General features: G+C 40.5%; 1 protein-coding gene across 3 annotated transcripts in view; it reads left to right on the top strand.

Annotated features, from left to right (window-relative positions):
* LOC132761300 (calpain-1 catalytic subunit) overlaps positions 1 to 19949 on the top strand; it is a 51788-nt gene that overhangs the window by 20490 nt on the left and 11349 nt on the right. For all 3 annotated transcript variants that reach the window (XM_067464299.1, XM_067464296.1, XM_060754048.2), the window contains exons 2-14: positions 3609 to 3899; positions 5422 to 5491; positions 6928 to 7046; positions 7291 to 7424; positions 7760 to 7928; positions 9595 to 9678; positions 9760 to 9845; positions 10346 to 10420; positions 14012 to 14172; positions 16306 to 16475; positions 16584 to 16595; positions 18443 to 18654; positions 19437 to 19476. In XM_067464299.1, coding sequence (XP_067320400.1) covers positions 3654 to 3899; positions 5422 to 5491; positions 6928 to 7046; positions 7291 to 7424; positions 7760 to 7928; positions 9595 to 9678; positions 9760 to 9845; positions 10346 to 10420; positions 14012 to 14172; positions 16306 to 16475; positions 16584 to 16595; positions 18443 to 18654; positions 19437 to 19476 — 1578 coding nt within the window. In that variant the 5' untranslated portion in view covers positions 3609 to 3653. The remainder of the gene's footprint in view (positions 1 to 3608; positions 3900 to 5421; positions 5492 to 6927; positions 7047 to 7290; positions 7425 to 7759; positions 7929 to 9594; positions 9679 to 9759; positions 9846 to 10345; positions 10421 to 14011; positions 14173 to 16305; positions 16476 to 16583; positions 16596 to 18442; positions 18655 to 19436; positions 19477 to 19949) is intronic.

Genomic DNA, 19949 nt, shown 5'->3' with positions numbered 1-19949 from the left:
GGTGATGGCAACTGCTTTTTGTTGCTCAGCCCCTTTCTGTTGCCTCCTCTGTTAGTATGCCTCATCACTTCCTCCTCTTTTTGCTCCACTCTATGCACTCGTTTCATCCTTATCACTGACAGTTTCTGGCTGTATCGTACAAACAAGAGCAGAGTGACTGGCAACACATAAATTTGTGGTTGTGTGCCTTCAAGTCGTTTCTGACTTACGGAGCACCGTAGGTGACCCTGCCATGGGAGCTTCTGAGACTAAGAGTGTGTAACTTGCAAGCTCACCCAGTGGGTTTTCATGGCCAAGAAAGTATTTGTACCTTGTTCTCTAGAGTCTTGGTTCAGTGTTCAAACCATGCTGGCTCCATAGGACAAGAAGGCTGGGCTGATTTTCCTGATACTGGTTGGTGGTGCCAGTCTCCTTTCTCCCATGGCATTGGGAGTAGATGTATCTATATGTGTGTGTACATGTGTGTTGTATTCTCCTCTCTAGCAAAAGTCCTATTCCCACAATCCAGGGTGGTGTGGAGGCCATGGTGGAGTGATGTGGTGATTGTGTGTGTCTAGGGTGCAAATTCAAGTGCCAGGTGTGCACTGGAGACATTTCCAATATGCCCTCCTACCTACATTCATCTAAGTCCAAGCCCTATTTTGCAGAACTGAGGAGGTGGCACAGCAACCCAACCACTGTTTCCTGATCTGGCAGTGATAAAGGGGTTTAGAGATTTCTTCCCTTTTCTTCACCCATGCACATTGTAGCAAGGGGGTTTTTTGTTTAAAAAAAAGAAAATTGTTAAATAAGCATGCAGGTTAACCCTGAGACAAGTTCCACTGCTGATTGGTTCATGTACCCAGTCCAGGATGTCCATAGTCTTGAGAAGCACTTGCAGTTCTGCGAGACCTGTAAACCAATATGTTGCAGTTGGTTTTGAATGTGGGAATTCCAACTCCTTAATTTTCAAGTAAATGCACTCAAATATGCACTTTAACCATACAAACATTTTTCATAGACCACCAGTGCAGGTTTCCTGGTAATTTCAGAAAATATTTAAGAACCAGTTAAAAAAACAGTCATTCAGTTTAAAAGCCCTCATTTCTGCCCTCATTTGTAAACAAGAATATCCCTTTTGCAACTACTCAGACCAAATCTATTGTTATGTGTTTAAGTAAGCATCTTTAATCTCGCCACTTTTATTTTTTAAGAAAAGTATCTGAATTGGGAACACCTACTGGAGGTGTGCTACAATCCTGCTTTTACAAACAGCACTTTTAGGAGCAAGGTAACAAATGCATCTCCTAGCATTGCTTATTATTGGCTATGCTGGTTTGGGAACTATAGTACATCAGCACACACACACCCCTCAAAGGTAGGCAATGGTTTTCATTTTTAAAAAACATAGATGGGGCTTACCATGATTTGGAACTATTTCCCAGCCATGCCAACCTCATATCTAAAATAAATCACCAAAAGACTGTACTACATTGGAAGGAAGTCCTTTATCATCCAACATTATATTCCTGTTGTGAGCAAACAAATGTCTGTGGAAAGTCCACAAGCAATTGGTACTGAGAAGCATGCTGTCTCCATTCTTGGGTTTAACACCACGCTGTTTTCAGTGACTGCTCCCAGACTTTGAAACCACCTCTCAGCTAGACTATCCCCCTTCTTGTTGTCCTTCCAACACCAGGCAAAGCATTTTCATTCCAGGATGCTTCTGGATAATAACCAACTGTTTTTAACAAAAGGGCTTTTAGTAGACTTGTGCTCATTAGTGTTTCATAGACTCATTAGTTTTAAATGGATGTTAGTAATACGTTTGTGTGTGTTTTGGTCTATTCTTGCTTAAAACTACATCTGTTTTAATTTTATAATCCTGGTTCTGGGCATTAATGCTTGGAGATAAATACAATGTAATAAAATAATTCTAGATTAGTAGCTAATGATAGTCATATCTTCCTTGTTTAAACCTACTTGTTTAATCACATGAATAACAACACTTGAAGTTTGGCTTCTGGAGACAAAGCTCGTTAATGCAAAATTTCATCAGATGCTTGGGCTAGCCATCTTTGTTCCTCTCTTTAATACTCCTCTCCCACCCAGTATTTTACAGTCAGCTTTCATATTTTTGGTCCTAATGAAAAAGAAAAGTAGTGTCAGGAAAACTGCCAAGATCCAATTCTTAACAGGGTACCACTGTTTGTTCTTTGAAATACTGCGCAAAAATGGCCAAATTGTGTTCCCTTTTCAACTACAGCCAGCTCCCTCTGTGTGAACCCCTAAAATTAGGTTGATACCTTTTACATAAGCAAATTGACTAAAATTCAGAGTATGACATTTGGGACGAGGAAACACCTGTTTTAATTCTGCCTCTCATGCAGATGTTAGCCACAAGAACACTACTAGAGAGAGCATGCAAGTAAATGAAGCTGAATGGCTGAGATAAAGCATATGCTATTTTTGCTACCACTAGAATCTTCCTTAGTAGTTCCAAATGTTGTGCCACCATGTTCTTGGAATAGATATTGCTTCCTAGTACTCTGTAGCTGAGTTGAGAATGGTCTTGAAGAAATTCATGTAATAAAAGGAAAATAGAAAGAGTTAGAGAAGCCAGTATGAATGATTGCTCACAATCAGATTTTCTAGAACCATTGAAGAAAGTATTGATATCTTTTGTAACAACATCCTTGTTTCGAAAATCTTCCACTGCTCTCTTTTATCTTAAAAAGAAGTATAGAAACAATTTGAAAAAAATGTAGTCAGAACTCAGAATACAAGTTTCAGCTATTAAACCCAATTTAACAAGGCAGCACAAGCCTTCTCACCTGGTCTCCACATTAACTGATTAATTAACAATTTATAATAGGTCATGGTCTGGTATTCAGGTACTGTTATTGTTGCAGCATTATTATTATTATTATTATTATTATTATTATTATGCATAGAATCCTTCTAATAAAAATATTATAATAGAAGAGTATTTCCTTCTCCATTCTCTCCAAATCTGAAAATGTTTGATGAGCAGCTTAAAATAGAACTTTGATACATTGTACAGTTTAAAATCTTCAGTTACATCATAGTTGTCTGCAGCAATAAAAGATACACATACAACATTTAAACTGGTAAAGAAAACATTAAGATTTGCTACTTTATTTCATTGCTTACTGCAGACACACTTCTGCAACCCATCTCTGAAAGTTTGTCATTCTCTGGTCCCTTTTTCATCACCTCCCCATTGTCACTGCTTCAAAAACATTTCCAGTGAGATAGAGAACAAGAAATGGTGGTGCTATTCACCCTAAAATACTTTGTGGAAAGGATCATCTTTGTCATAGGGCTTTTGTTAACTGAGATGCACCTATGTATGTATGTAATGGTATAATTTTGTGCCATATCCCCCTTATTTTAACCAATTGTTCTTCAACAGCCGTAAGAATAATTTAGCACAAGGGTGGGCAGTTGTTGCATTCTTTGGGGCTTAGTTGTTTGCTGCTAGATGGTCTGCAGGTGTTCTTGCCTGTCATATTGAGCCCCTCCGAAGAGGTCACAGTAGAGGCTTCCATGTTTCATTTCCAGCTGATTGGTGATCTATTTCAATGTGCTCTTATTTTGTGTTTTAGGGGAGCTGCTGAAGCTTCATTTTCCTTCATCCAGCTGGACTTGTGATGATGCCTTTTGGAGGAATGGCTGCCAGACTAGAAAGGGACCGTCTGCGAGCAGAGGGTGTGGGCAATCACCAAAATGCTGTTAAATACCTGGGTCAGGATTACGAAACCCTGAAGCAGGAATGTTTGGAGAGTGGCAGATTGTTCGAAGATCCCCAGTTTCCTGCCATCCCTTCTGTCCTTGGCTTCAAGGAACTGGGGCCAAATTCTGGCAAGACCCAAGGAGTGCGGTGGAAGCGGCCATCAGTGAGTACCTGTTAAGAGAAAGCTTCATGAAATGATCAGACTTGGCATTCTGCGTTGTAATAATTCACATTAGCAGCTTTCATGAAAAGCTTCTTCACTCATTGATTGTATGCTAGCATTTTTGTGTTTGTTTTCTGCACCCAAGGCTATACTAATTATTTCAATGGCCCTTTTCCATCTTCTTATTAGTCCCTCTTTCCCATTTAAACCTCTTGCTTTGCACTCTAATACATTATGAATGTGAGCTCCTGCCAAATTGCAAATGATGTTACCCTTGCAAAAGGGTTTTCTTGTCTGCAGAATGGGAGAAATGCCTGTCACTGTCTACTCTTGAACTTTCAATTCAGCAGAGCCAACCTTAAGAAATGGGGCTACAAAGGGGAGTTCATGACATGCAAGTGTGGAGAAGAGCAAACCACAGACCACCTATTACAATGCAGTCTGAGCCCTGCCACATGCACAGTGGAGGACCTTCTTATAGCAACACCAGAGGCATTCCAAGTGGCCAGCTACTGGTCAAAGGACATTGAGCATAATGCCATTTTTTTAAAAACTTTGTTTTTTTAATACATTACAACGTACCCTCAGTTCACTTCTGATATGATAAATAAATAAATAAATAAGCACTGTATGGATTCCTACTGACCTCTTTATATCAAATACCATATATATTCGAGTATAAGCCAAGTTTTTCAGCCTTCTTTTAATGCTGAAAAAGTCCCTCTCATCTTATACTCAAGAGAGGGTTATGGTGGGAAGGTGTGGGGCTGAAATAAGCACTTCTTTAAGTCCCACACCTTCCTGCCAGGACCCTCACCTGTCGTCTTCGTCTGCAAGAGTCTGTTGAAAGTGAACAAGCTCTTGTAGACGAAGCTATGCAGGGGCTTTCTCTCACCGCAGCTTCACTCCAGGAAAAGGCTGTAGCCGAAGTCATTCTCCTGTTTGCTGGACCCACAGCAGGCGGCGATAAGAGGGGGTGGGCTTGCACAGCGAGTTATATGTTTACCTTTTTTTTTTAGTTTGTAGAACAACAATGAACTGCATAGTGTTTTCAGGTCAGTTTTAGTCTTGTTTGAAGGAATTAGAAGCTAAGACAATAACAAAGAATTATGTACCGTTGTAAGTAATTCATAGAAATTGCGTGAGAAGTGCTTATGGAGGAACTGGAGACAATGTGCTGAATGTTATTTCAACTCCTGACTCAACTCTGAACTTCCTGAGGGACACCCAGCCCTTTCTTTTGCCAACCCAAGATAAGAGACAATATCAAAGAAAAGCCAATATCATAGAAAAGCTAAGGAGTCGCTTTTTTAGGAAAAAGAAGCATATTTGTTTAAGTATTAAGGATACAATATGCATTTAAACATATGCTATCTGCAGAACTTGTAAAGTTAATTTTTACAACTATAACTCCAAAGTGTGTGTGTCTCTTTTCAAGTTCTACCCATTTTGTTGTGTTGTCTGTTCAGCTTTTGTGGGAATGCTAAGGAAACCACTAACAAGTTACTTTTCACTCCTACAGGAAATTGTGGATGATCCACAGTTTATTGTGGGAGGTGCCACAAGGACAGATATCTGCCAAGGAGCTCTGGGTGAGTAATGGGTATTCATTCTTAGGAGAAGTGACAGGATGAGGGAAAGAGTAGATTGGTTGATAAAATGGAGAGGTCAGAATTTGGATGTTGAATAATTTTGTGGACAATAAGCCTTGAGTACTCAGAAGTTGAAGCCATAAGTTGATTTACCTTATCCAAATTTTGCTCTTCCAGCTGGTCCAAATTTTGCTGTTGAAAACTAACTCAAGATAAAAAATAATACATAGGCTGCATAAGGCAGCGACATCATCAGGTCATCACTAAAGATTAGTGAAGAAAATGCTTTAGAATAGAAAGGCAATTGCTTCCTTTCTCCTCAGTGGTTAGGAATATTAGTGGGAGCTATAGAAAATACAAAAGGGCTTCTCGTGGGAAAAATAAATATTGTGTACAAAATTACCATCAGGCTGTTTATATAAGGTGTATCTATATGAAACATAAATGAATGTTATCTTTGCTCTTGGATTTCATCTCCAAGGCATCTCATTTGTATGTGCAAGTACAAATATTACAACATTAAACATGTCCAAAGCACATCTGATCCTAAGCATTTTGGAAAATAGATACGCAGCCTTCAACTTTCTAACAGTAATATAAGACATATATATTATATCCTAATCCCAGTTTATAACCTCAGCCCTTGAGGTTGTGGGTTATTCTCATTGCAGTCAGAAAGTATCCCACTCTTCACTCAGTGAATGTTTCACTGAGTTTCAGATCATTATGCAATTAAACTGTGCATGTGGTTATTTTCACTAGCCAGGGAACAAGGCATCAACATTTAAGCTGAGCATGCATTCCTATTTCAGACAGAATCAAATTGAGGCAGCATTTTTAAAATGTTGCCTTTGGCTTGTGTACAAAAAAGCATGCTTTCAAACAGAAATCAAATAAAAAGAATTATATAATTAAAATTGGCTAATTTGAAGATGGGCACAATGCCAACATTAGGTACTGTCTAATGTGAAATTCTTGTAACTTGTTAAAAGAAGCACCGAGTAAGATGTTTTCATTTTATGGAAATAATAGTTTCGGTTGAGAAATTGTCCTTCATTGTTTAGGTATCATAATAAAGGAGAGACTTTTACTGTTTTTCGTCAATTCTGAAGGTTTCACCAGAGAAACAGCATTGACACATTTGCACAAGGCCTTCAGTTTCCTCTCCCAGAATACTCCAGCCAGCATGGCTAGTGGCTTGGGGAGTTGTAGTTCAAAAGTAACCACAATTTTGACACAAAGGTGCTTCAAAGCAAAACAAAAATTTGAGTAGCCTGAGAAGAGAAGGTATTTCCCCATTTTTGTGGGGTTCCTGTGCATCAAATTCCTATGGAAGTAGATAATCTACTGTACTGATATTGAATACATGGATCAAATGTAAGGATATTGGAACCCAAATATTCTAGGAACTGTCATTCTGTTTTCCTGCTCTTCAGGTGATTGCTGGTTACTGGCTGCCATTGGTTCCCTGACTCTCAATGAGGATCTTCTGCACCGAGTTGTGCCTCACGGCCAGAGCTTCCAGGAGGACTATGCAGGCATCTTCCACTTCCAGGTGAGATCAAGGAAAAGGTTATTCACACTTCCCCTAGAAAGTGCTTCATTGTCCTTTCTCAAAAATGGAATAAAATTGAGCTGTGAAAAATGTACAGCCATAGACAAAGGGTGTTTTTACCAATGAACAAGGATGTTGCTTAGCATATGGTTTCCTCATCAACACCTAGCATCTATTTTACTTTTATCCCATCACCGTCAACCATTTTTGGCCCAAACTCATTGTTCTCCTGTTATCTCCCCAGATCTGGCAGTTTGGTGAATGGATGGATGTGGTAATAGATGACCGCCTGCCCACCAAAGATGGAGAGCTGGTATTTGTGCATTCAGCAGAATGTCAGGAGTTCTGGAGTGCTCTGCTGGAAAAGGCATATGCTAAGTGAGTACTATCTTGGTCTATATTACGCAGAGTATTTGAGAGTGTAGTGATCTACCTTTCCCAGGATGTACCTTTCCCAGGAAGCTCTATCCATTGATTTAACTTTACCAGAAAGCTGTCCATTCTCGAAGCCCACTCCTTTTTAAAAACAACCACCCCACACTGCTACTTTTTTTAGAGGTCAGGAGGTGTGGTTATACTATCTGCTTAAGAACTTGGGAATTACTTTTTTCCTGTGCAACTCCATCAGCCAACTTTTTTGAGTTGGGTACTTCAAAAAATAACCTTTTCAAACTCTGATCCAGCTAATTGTCTAAATTCTGCTTGGCATATAGGTTGAATGGCTCTTATGAGGCCCTGTCAGGTGGCAGCACCACAGAAGGCTTTGAGGATTTCACAGGAGGCGTGGCAGAAATGTATGATCTCAAGAAGCCACCTCGTAACATTGCCAAGATCATTTGCAAGGCTCTCGAAAGGGGTTCCCTCCTTGGCTGTTCCATTGATGTAAGTGCCTCAAGCGGGTGTCATTTGCGAAATGCTTCAGATTTGCAATTTTGGAGGGAACAGATCTTATGGGACCTGCCATAAATAATAGTGGCTTTAATTGGTTAGATCGATCAAGGTAGAACAGCAGAAAGGGCCCAAAGATTAACTGAAAACTATAGGATGGGACACAAAATGTTAAGCTACAGACTTCTTTTTCCCATATTAGGCTGTACAAACAGAGTCTTGACTGGTGCCCCCTTGTGGTGGGTAGGTGCACTGAAAACAATTCTTCGGCAAATAGCATTCAGACTTTTGTTTTTCTTTGAATTTTTCATTGTGTTCTTCAAAATAACAGCTTTGCTGCATACAAGGAGCCAGTCAGGGGCTGGTCTGATATACACAGTTCCATGTTCGATTATTTGCCCATTGCAAATCTTAACGATTTCTCCATATATTTATTATTTATTTATTTACCACACTTGTACCCCACCCTTCTAATCCCAAAGGGGACTCTGGGAGGCCTTACAAAGGCAATAATTCGATATTGTATATACATGTCGATAAAATAAACAAATGCATTAAAATCCAAACCAATTAAAACATAAACATCAATTACAACCATACATTCCAAGGTAATATTCAATTTATATTTTTTCGAAAAGAATAAATAAAGATTCCACCCAAAGGAATTTCAGTCTTTGCAGAAGAAACCCATTAGTTCTAATTTTAAAGGGGGAATCCGTCAAATAAAAGCTTACCCGCGTTTTGCCTTTGTTTCCTTTAAAAAGGAGAAACTGGAATTCTTCCATTTGATTCCACAGAAGAAACAGGACTTCAATCTCAGGATGCTAACAAAAAATCAATTGTTTAATTAGTGGAAAAGTCAAATACATTTTGGCCTAGGTTGTTGTACATTTTGGGGGGGGGGGCTATATGGCCATGTTCTGGAAGCATTCTCTCCTGATGTTTCACCTGCATCTATGGCAGGCATCCTCAGACCTCACAACCTCTGAGGATGCCTGCCATAGATGCAGTCAAAATGTCAGGAGAGAATGCTTCTAGAACATGGCCATGTAGCCCAAAAAACCTACAACAACTCAGTGATTCTTGCCATGAAAGCCTTTGACAATATATTTTGGCCTATGTGTTTACTCTTAAGGTCTTCTTCATTGTGTTATATAAAATCAGAAAAAGATTTTATATAACACATAAATACATAATACTAATAAAACTATATTTTTTGCCTATAGACTAAAATACCTCTCCAACCGTTTACTAGAGATTTGTCTTTTAATGACTTTTTGTAGCCCCCTGAAAAAGGCCTTACTCACAGAACAAAATGCATCAGGAGTTTCTGCTAGTGAAAGAAAAATCTGTTTTTTCGTCCTCCAATTCATTTTGGAAAAACTAGAAAGGCAGTATGGAGCAAGCAAGAAAAATGAATGAGGGCCACATCACAAATATATTACGATGGGATGGGTCAGAGCTACCCTTCTATGTATTCCCAAGTATTGTAAATACTAAAGTTGGTTCACAGTTTACACTGTTTAGGGATTTTAAATTCCTAATCATATGTTGTGTTTGGTGTGCATTTCATCTGTCAGTGATATCTTGTATTCCTCTGAAATCTAAGAAGCATGAAAGGGGAGCCTATTGACCAAAGCCACCTTCCCTTTCTTAACAGATCACCAGTGCATTTGATATGGAAGCAGTCACTTTCAAGAAACTAGTGAAGGGCCATGCCTATTCTGTCACAGGATTTAAGAATGTGAGTTTCTCATCATAAGGTGGTAAGCCATTCATGGGGTTAGCCGGGTTTGCAGGTTGTCTAATATTCCAACTTTGGCAGGTGGACTATCGTGGCCAACAAGAATCACTCATCCGGATAAGGAATCCCTGGGGTCAGGTGGAGTGGACTGGAGCTTGGAGTGACAGGTGGGTGTGACAGGGCCAAGACACCAAAGCCACCTCAGTGGCTTCTGGAGGGGGCTGATCTGTGACATCTCAGAATGGCCCTATTATGTAGGGCACATAAAAATTATCCACAAATGCAGCATTATCATTTGGTATAAATGAACCATTGTAGAAGGAAATGGCAGCATCATTTCAAATACAAGTACTTTTTCATTGAATAAGTTCATCTTTGTAACTCTGAGACAATGAAGGCAAAATCAAGGAAACTTACACTGGATCAATCCAGTTTAGTTTATCTACACTGACTAGCAGTGTCTCTTTAGGGTTTCAGATGGATCTTTTAAATTCCCTTGGAAATACTTGGAACTGAACCGAGGGCCTATTTGAATGAAAAGCTGGTGCTCTACCACTGAATTGTTGCTCTTTGAATCAGACTTTTGTTGCTCCCTAGAAATAATAATATTAGATCAATTTAGAAGGGGGGGAAAGATTGCATAACAGTCTTTTTGTTGACATCTTAGCTCTTCTGAGTGGAATGAAGTGGACCCTGATCAGAGGGAAGAATTGCACCAAAAAATGGAAGATGGTGAATTCTGGTAAGTTTCTAAATTCATGACATAGTTTATTGTTGATATGTTGGTTCTCATTTCTGTGTCAGTAGATTAAAAATATTTGTTGCCAGTGGGGTGCTTTGTAAGACATTATTATTATCACTACCATTACCACTACTAATACTACTACTACTACTACTTATATACCATGTTTTCTCTTAGAGAGACTCAAGGCAGTGTGCAGTGGTATAAATAATACAATATAGAATTTAAAAACCTAAGACTATAAATATTAAAATAGAATTCATCCTAGAAGTATCTAAGATTCAATAATTAAAGCAGTTAAAAGCAATTTAAAATACATGAACGCCACACAACACTTTAACCGTGTCTTTAAAACTTTCTTTTTTAAAAGCCTGTCTGAATAAAAAGATATTGGCTTCCCTGGGCAGAGAATTTCAGTGTTGAGGGGCAACCACTAAGAAGACCATCTCTTGCATTCCCACTAACCAAGCTTGGGAGGGAGGTGCGACTGAGAGAAAAGGCCTCTCCTGAGGCTGTCAGGGCCTGAGTAGGTTCATACTGGGAGATGCGATTTGTCAAGTAGTGTGAACCTGAATCAAATAATAATAATGATAATGGTAATGATAATGATAATAATAGTTTTATTTCTTGCTCTCCTCTCCTCATGGCTTGAGGCGGGTTACAGCATTACTAAAACATAAACACATAATCATTTCAAAATACTCCATAAAATACATATATTAAAATACACAAAACAAAAATTAGGCATACAGTGGAGTTTAAAATTCACCATTAAAACTGTCAGAGCAGGCCTGCCAGAAGATATAGGTCCTCACTTGTATCTTCTAAGTTCTATCGGCAGTTAGTCAATGTCCATTTTGTTTTATCTTTCCAACCCCTCACTAAAACAATTTGTTCACACACTATTAATTTGTCAACCAATTTTTCCTTTTAAACTAGCTGGAGTTTCCAAACTTGTTACAAATATATTCCAATGTAGAGCACATTGTAGAAGTTTACCAGTGTGTGCACTACCAACTTCGGGTCCTCAAAATCTAGGAAGGGGCACATCTGGCCTATCAGCCAAAGCTGATAGGCAGCAGTCCTGACCATGGCATCTACCTGAGCTGACATTTGGAGAGACGTATCCAGGAACACTCCCAAGCTACAAACACAACCTTTCAGGGGAGCTTAACCCTATCCAGGACTGGTTAACACACCCCCATCCCCAAATTAGGACCCTTTGATGGCAAGCACCTCTGTTTCAATCTGTTTCAATTTGTTTTTCCTCATCTAGCTCATTACCTCCTCCAGGCATTAATTCAGAGGAGAGACACTATCTTTAGCTGTAACTGCTTTTGAAGGCATGGAAAAAATATTTGGGTGTCATCAGCATACTGATAACACCCTGCCCCAAGTCTGCAGGTGATCTAGCAGTTTCATGTAAATATTAAAAAGCATTGGGGATAGAATGACACCTTGTGGGGTAACACATAGCAGCTCCTTTTTTGAGGTGCAGCTATCCCCAAGTGCCACCATCTGGGATCTGTCTGAGAGGTATGACTGGAACCACTGAAGCACAGTACCTCTTATACCTAGCCACTCCCCCCCCCCCCCCAGGAATTCCAGAAGGATACCAAGGTTGATGGTATCAAAAGCCGCTGAGAAGTCTAGAAGCACCAACAGGGACACATTCCCCCTGTCAATATTGAGACTGAGATCATCCACTAAGGCAACCATAGCAGTCTTAACTCCACATCCTGCTCTGAAGCTGGTTTGAAATGGATCAAGGAAGTGTGTGTCATGGGTCAAGGAAGTGTGTGTCATCCAAAACTGCCTGAAGTTGGAGAGCAGCTGTCTTCTCAATCACCTTACCCAAAAATAAGTTTAGACGCTGGTCTGTACTTATTAAGGTCCAGAGGATCCAGGGAGGGCTTTTTCACCAGTAGTCTAACTACTGCTTCATTTAAACAAGAAGGAAAAATCCCCTCCCTTAGAGATGCATTAATAATTAGTTGTAGTTGAGATCGAATTGCATCTCCTCACTGGACGACCAGCCAAGAGGGACAGGGATCAAGAAATCAAGTTATCCTCCCTACTTGCCCCAGCAGCTTGTCCACATCAACAGTACTCACCAATTGAAACTGATCCAGTGTAATCCCACTTCCAGAGTCGCTGGACACCTCATTGTTGTCTTCTGCTCCAGTGACAGTGGCTAAGTCAGCTCTTATGCAAGAGATTTTATCTGCAAAGTGGTTGTTAAAAGCATCACAGTGAGCTACTGAAAGTTCTAATAATGGGTTCGGAAGGGAGGGCATCTGGGTTAAGCCTCTCACCACTCTGAACAGCTCCGCTGAGTGAGAATTCACACATGCAATGCTTGCAGAAAGGAAAGCTTTCTTTGCTGCAATTGCCACCTTATAGGAGCAAAGGTGCCTTTCTATGTCTTGTCAGATAAAAGTTGAGTTTTCCACCATTTGCACTCTAGTCATCCTTGCAGTTTTATTTCCATGAGGGTCTCTGTATACCAGGGAGCTTGATTTGTAATGGATCAGAGAGAATGTTTGGGAGTGATCGTGTCAATAGCCCTGGTTAGATAGGGCTTTATAGGTCCAGGGGCGGCTCAATCCATTACGCAAAGTAAGCATTTGCAGTATAGTTGATTTTGCCCAGGGGCGTTCTTGAGGCGCTCTTGGGGGGAAATAGACCTTGACATATGCGAGTTGTAGTTACTAGCATGTATAGTTCACCTACAATCAAAGAGCATTCTGAACTCCACCAATGATGGAATTGAATCAAATATGGCACACAGAACTCTCACGACGAACAGAAAATATATATCAGTGATTGGTTGGGGGGGGGGGGGGGCAAATACTGTTTGCATACCATTGAAAATTACCTAGGGCCGCCTCTGTATAGGTCATAATCAGCACTTTGAATGATGCCTAGAAACACACTGGCAGCCAGTGGACCTGCTGCAACCGGGGGGGGGGGGGGCTGCTCCTATTCAAATTTACGAACACTCTTTAAAGCCAATCACATATGATCTGACTTTCAACTGACCAGAAGCGCCTTTGTCTTCTCTAGATAAAATTTCAGTTTGTTGAGCCTCACCCAGTACATTACTGATGACAGAAAGTACTTACACCTCCTTTTGTCTTTGTAACCACACAGGTGGGAATAGAATAATCATCATCATCATCATCGTCATCATTATTTATAACCTGCCACCATCTCCCCAAAGGGGATTCGGGGCAGCTAGCATGAGGCCAAGCCCAAAATAATACAACATAGTTAAAACACAAAATAACAAAAAATACACCATAACACAAATATGAAATAACAAATGCAATGAACAATATAAAATAACATAAAATCAGACACAGAGGGCAGGCCAAATGTATGAGGTAAAAAGTTAAAAAGTTAAAACCCTGGGCGAGATAGGGATTTAAGTGCATTTATATGAGAGGAGCACTAGAATGGTAGTGGTATCTATTCTCTTTTTACGGACAACCATTTCTGTTCTGTTCTTATGTTTCTTTCTGTTCTCGTCTGTTCTTGCTAACTCACTGCCACTTCTATGTGGTCTCACCATCGCTTTTGTCCCTGCAGGATGTCTTTTCGAGAATTTTTGCGTCAGTTTTCCAGGCTGGAAATCTGTAACCTTACCCCAGATACTCTGGACAAGGATGGGTTAAGCAGATGGCACACCACTCTCTTTGAGGGAACCTGGCGCCGTGGCAGCACAGCTGGAGGCTGCAGGAACCATCCAGGTGACACTTGGTTTTCTATTATTTCTCTTTTATTGAGAAACAGCAACAATAATAACAATTTTGTTTCTTACACAAAGTCTGGGTGACTCCCACATCAATTCAGTGAGTTTGGTCAGGAAATCTGTTAGGCAGCGGGGTGGATGGTACACTAACAGAATCCCTAGTCTGTCCCTGGTTTTCAGATTCAGGTACACACATGCAATGTGATTCAGCTTCCTAGTAGGTAGTCTGGTCAGGTTAAGATGGTCTCTATAGACGACTGCTACCCACTGCCCCAACCCATCCTCATCCACTTTCTCTCACCTGTTCATTGATGCAGTACCTAACTGGGAGGGCCTGGGCTCAGATTGGAGCACTATCATCTCCCAGGCAAGTTTCAGTTAAGCATGCCAGGTCAGCCCTTCTTCCTTAAGGCGATCATAGATGATGTGTGTCTTATTCTTGACTAAAGTGGCATTACTTAAGAGCAAGATGAGATTTTGTGGGTGGTCTGGCTCAGTCTCCAAATTCCTCAGGCTGGCAGGGTGACTGGTAGGTGGGACAGGTATTAAACACCTTTCTCTCCTTCCTCTATATGAGGACATGTGGCTCTGCCATCGTCATATCTCCCTCTGCCCTGCACAACTTGTATTGCTATCCCATTTTCAGTATATACTGAACTAAAAACAAATAATACAGGGGAAAAGACACATACAAAAAATAAAAACACAAAAGACAAATTATAAGACATTAACACTTAACATGTAAAGAGCGGTGCTCTTCTCTTGCTCCCACCCCCATCTCAGGCACAGTTGGTGGGAATGAGAGGGGGGGCCTTCTTGTTGGTGGCCCCCGGCTTTGGAATTCCCTCCCCAGGGAGATTAGACTAGCACCCACCCTGTTCATCTTCCGCAAGGATTTAAAGACATGGTTGTTCTGTTGTGCCTTTGACTAAACAACCCCCCAGATAGCTTGGCCCCAACTAGAACCCAAAATCTTGCCCATGCACTTTACTATTGTCCTGTACTTAAATTTATAGTGCTTTATTCTCATATTGCCCTCCTATCTCCACTGCTTCTGTATGATCTATGCACTTTATCCATCGGCCCTATCCTCACAATTGTTTTTGCACCAGTCTGCCCAACCGTTCCCAGAAACTGATTGTTATGGCAGGGCTCATTGGTTGTTAGTTGATGTTTGCTTTTATATTTTGTTTTATTTTTGTTTATGTTGCCATTATATATTTAATGTGCTATATTTTAATTATGCTGTTTGGGCTCGTCCCCATGTAAGTCGCCCCAGTCCCTTCGGGTAGATGGGAACAAAAATAAAGTCATTTTTAAAATAGTAATTATTATTATTATTATTTTACGGACACAAAAACACAGTATGACACAGCAAATGAGAGATATATGCTGGATTTCATATAACAAAATCACAAGTTGAACACTTCCCAAGCTTTTAGGAGTGTGTGATGTATTTTCGAATGATGTGCACACATCCAAGTAAGGTGGCCTTTTGCAGTTGACAGATTGTGATTTTGTCAATGTTTATTGTTGTCAAATGTCAGCTGAGATCTTTTGGCATGGCACTCAGTGTGCTGATTACCACTGGGACCACCTGTACTGGTTTATGCCAGAGCCTTTGCAGTTCGATGATGATGATGATGATGATGATGATGATGATGATGATTATCCTGGTACAGCTAGCTTTAGGCAGAAGTTTTTGTAGTTCAGAAGGTAGGCAGCAGGAATGCTGGTGTAGAAGCTCTTACCTTCTGAACTGTTTCTGCCACTGAGCCCAACAGGCTCTTAAAGGCTCCAGTGACCCACCCCCAACTGCAGCTGCCCTCAAGTGAGAGCCACAGTAGCTGCACGGAGCCACGCCCAGTTTGTAAGTAAGGCTAGCTCGGCAGAAGTTCTTGTAGTCCTGAAGGCAGGCGGCAGGAATGCTGGTGTAGTAGCTCTTAATTCTGAACTATTTTCTAAAGTGGCTTCTCTCCTGACAGCTCAGCACTATAGAGACCCCACACTACTGTTCATTTCTAGTCATGCAATGATTTATTTGTGCTATTTGTTACCTGCCTTTCTCTCAGTACAGAACTCATGAGAGTTATTATAGCACTGCATAACTGTAGTTCTCCCTCTCTTGCAGCAACATTCTGGATTAATCCACAGTTCAAAATAAAGCTCCTAGAAGAGGATGATGACCCAGAGGATGATGAGGTGGCTTGCACTTTCTTAGTTGCCTTGATGCAAAAAAATCGTCGAAAAGCTCGCCGAATTGGAGAAGATATGCATACCATTGGCTTTGCTGTCTATGAGGTAAACCCTACAAGGTTTTCTGGTGTGATTTTTCACTAGCAAAGTTTAGCAGAAGCTAATTTCTAATCTCTTCTCTTTTTTCTCTCCCCTCCCCTGATCTTTCTGTAGGTTCCTGAGGAGGTATGTCCTGAGCAAGGAAAGCATTATTGAAATGTGACAATGAAGACCTCAAAGTCAACTGAAATGAATTGATCAAAGGATTTATTATCTTTTCTAATAACTCTGCACAAAATTGGGGGGGGGGGGCACTTACCATTAATACGACAAATAGTCACAGTGTTTGCACAGCTTCTTAGACTATATGATTGACCAAGATAGTCAAAGTTATATGCAAACTCACTGGGGGGGGGGGGGGGGATGTCAGCTCTGCAGTGAATGCATCCTCTTTTAGAGTAGAAGATGCAACATAAGGAAATGGTTCAACATATCAGTGACAGATAGATTTTTCTTTTGTTATGATGCCTTCTTAACTTTGTGTCAATCACAAAGGGTTTTGGTTCACAAGACATTCCCTCCATCTGTATGGTTTTATCTCTGGGCTTTTTTTTTGTTGTGTCTTTACCTATTCATGGAAGGTTTTGGCTCTTTGTCATCTGAAGAGAGGGGCAAACTACAGGAAGCCCCTGGATTATGAACACAATAAGTTTTGTTGTTAAATTGAATTTTTATGTCAATCGGAACAGGTACAAGCGTAACTCCAGATGTAGTGAAATCTACCTTTTTGGGCGAACAGGCCGAAGCCTGAATGTCAGTAGCTTTCATCTGGAAAGACAGGCAGCAGCAGGAGGAGGAGTCAAGCCGACTCCTGATTGGTAGAGCAATTAGGGGAGGAGTCGGTTGAGAGAGGGAAAGTGGCTGTCAGCTTTTGACAGAGAGAGGGAGAAGTGTCTTAACATCAGACACAGAAGGATGAGATTTTAGGAGAGGAAGCTAAAATAGGGTTCTGACAGGAAAGAAAGCTAGAAAGTGAGCCTTAAGGTTAGGGAATAAGGTTGAGACAAAGGCTAGGGTTTTACTGAGCTTAGAGGACCAGTAAAAGAGAGTTTTGTCTTATTAAACTTAGGAGAAGTTTAAGATATCTTATCGCCCTGTGTGTGAGACAGACAGGAGTCTGTTCTCTAAGAGATACTGTTTCTAAGGATAGAACAGTGTGTTTAAGGAAACTCACAGTTTCAAAAGTTTTTTGGTCAGTAGAACTAACTGTTTAATTCAACTAAGTCTCTGCAACTGAATTACGCTTCTGTACCGCTCATTCCATGAGTAGATGTTTGTTTAAAGCTCAATAAACCTTTTCTAGTTCACTTTTAGTTGGTGTAAGCCTCAGTCTGTCAAGCACTTTTAAAGTCCAGTCAGCCAGTTAAGGAGTAATAGAAGATACCCAGGGCAAACACACCTTTACCTACAACACATTCACACCTTTGGTTCCTCAGACCAATAAAGCTGAGGTGGTGGCGGCTAATACTACCAATAACATCGGTCATTTATAATACCTTTTCATCCCTTGCTTTGGTGGCAGAGGTGGGATTGTTTGACCACCCTGCCCAAGCTGTGTGGCGCTTTAATTTTACTATACTGGTGGCAGCGGTGGGATTCTTTGTTCCCCCTTGTCCCAGATATCCTTTGAATCCTTTATACCAGATATATAAATTGTGTATTTTGTATAGCATAGAGAAAGCTTAACACCCCTGTTATGTTTGTTTTGCTGTTTGTGCCTCTGTTCAGAAGATTTCACTTCACTTTCTGTCCCTGTGACAATTGGATTTTAACATTTTTGGGTTATCATGGAAACAAGGTTTGCTAACAAAGTGGAGAAACATTTTTCCATGATAACTCTTACAGAAGTGAATTCACTTCCTAGAGATAGATTGTCTTATCCGTTTGTAACTAGGAGTCGGATATAAGTTGGATGTTTGTAACACAGGGATTGCATGTATTTGCTTAGCTATACACAGTTGCTTCTCTCCTAGGCACAGGGCTGCCAAAATGTCCACCTGAAAAAGGATTTCTTTCTGAGAAACCAGTCTCAGGCTCGCTCAGAAACTTTTATCAACCTGCGGGAGGTGAGCAACCACATCCGCCTGCCCCCTGGTGAATACGTCATTGTGCCCTCCACCTTCGAGCCCAACAAGGAAGCAGACTTTGTCTTGCGTGTCTTCACAGAAAAGCAGTCTGATACAGAGTGAGTCCATGCACTGTTTGAGTTGCTGTAGTATTTATTATTGTTTGTAAGGTACTGATGAACATCCCTCAAGCCTCCTCCACAGAGATTTCCTGGTGCATCTGTCCTCTAGCTTCAACAGTCTTGTAGTGGCAAAGTTTGTTGGGAGGTGTGGAAAACTCATTTGGATTGTAGGTGTGAGCAAAAGATTCAAAATCAGTTTGGGACAGACCTAACTGCACCATTCAGTGCCATGATTATTTAGTGATATATTTAACTACCTGAGTGAATGTCACATCTCTGTATGTGGCAGTGGGGCAAAGAAGCAAATTACACGAAACACGTAAAACCAACATTTTAATCTTAATATAAGATTACTACAACAGCTAACAAAACTAAGTCACACAATGTACATGCAAAAGCAAAAGTAACGAACAAATATAAAAACCAATCTACTAGCCTAATCTTTAGACCTCTCACTTTCTGCCTGGTTTTTGGTTCTGATTTGACCTCTCCTTTAAGAAAGATTGTATGTGACTAGCTCATAAATCACACAATTAGTCAGTCTCCCAATTTTATATTAATAAAGCCCCAATCTCTTGAAGTTAGGTGGATATTTCTCTTCTGTTCAGCCTAATCAGTTTGTCAATCTTAATTACTTCACAAAACTTGAATAGCCATTGTCATAGACTTTTCTTTTCCATTCTGTTGTATATTCAGAAACACTCCATACGAGAATTCCTCAACTTACCTTTTAGGCATACTTACTAGAGACCCATTTCACAGCCTTCTTTCTATTTCAGGGAACTTGATGAGGAGATCTCTGCAGATCTTCCAGATGAGGTAAGGACTTAGTCCAGGATATGTGGTATTAAAATGTTACTCTTCCCTCCCCACCCTTTGACTTCTTTGTACTGTACCTTTGATGACTACAGTGTACTATAGGTACTTTGAAAGAAGCATATCAGTATTGCTCTTCACAATGGGCTTATTTACTTCTGAAGAGCCACTGTATCTTTATTAAGTAGGCCTTGCTGGTCAAAACAGTTTGGGATGAAAGTTGAAAAAGAAAGCCAAATTGAAGGAAAGAAAAAGGGAAAAGGTGCAAATAAGTGACCTGGTGATGGAGAAAACATGAAATCCAGTTCAGTGTAATGTGTTAGTCAGGAGCAGTGTTGCTCTCAGCTTGGTCTATCTTACTGAGTTATTGCAAGGATAGGGGGTGGAGGGCAGAAAAAGCTCTGTATGCCCCTTTAAGTTCATTGGAGAAGAATTTGCCAGTACAGACAGTCCCCAAGTTATGAACAAGATAGGTT

This window comes from Anolis sagrei, chromosome 1, assembly GCF_037176765.1.
Source record: "Anolis sagrei isolate rAnoSag1 chromosome 1, rAnoSag1.mat, whole genome shotgun sequence".
NCBI classification, from domain to species: domain Eukaryota; kingdom Metazoa; phylum Chordata; class Lepidosauria; order Squamata; family Dactyloidae; genus Anolis; species Anolis sagrei.
This window is presented reverse-complemented; position numbering and strand designations above follow the sequence as displayed.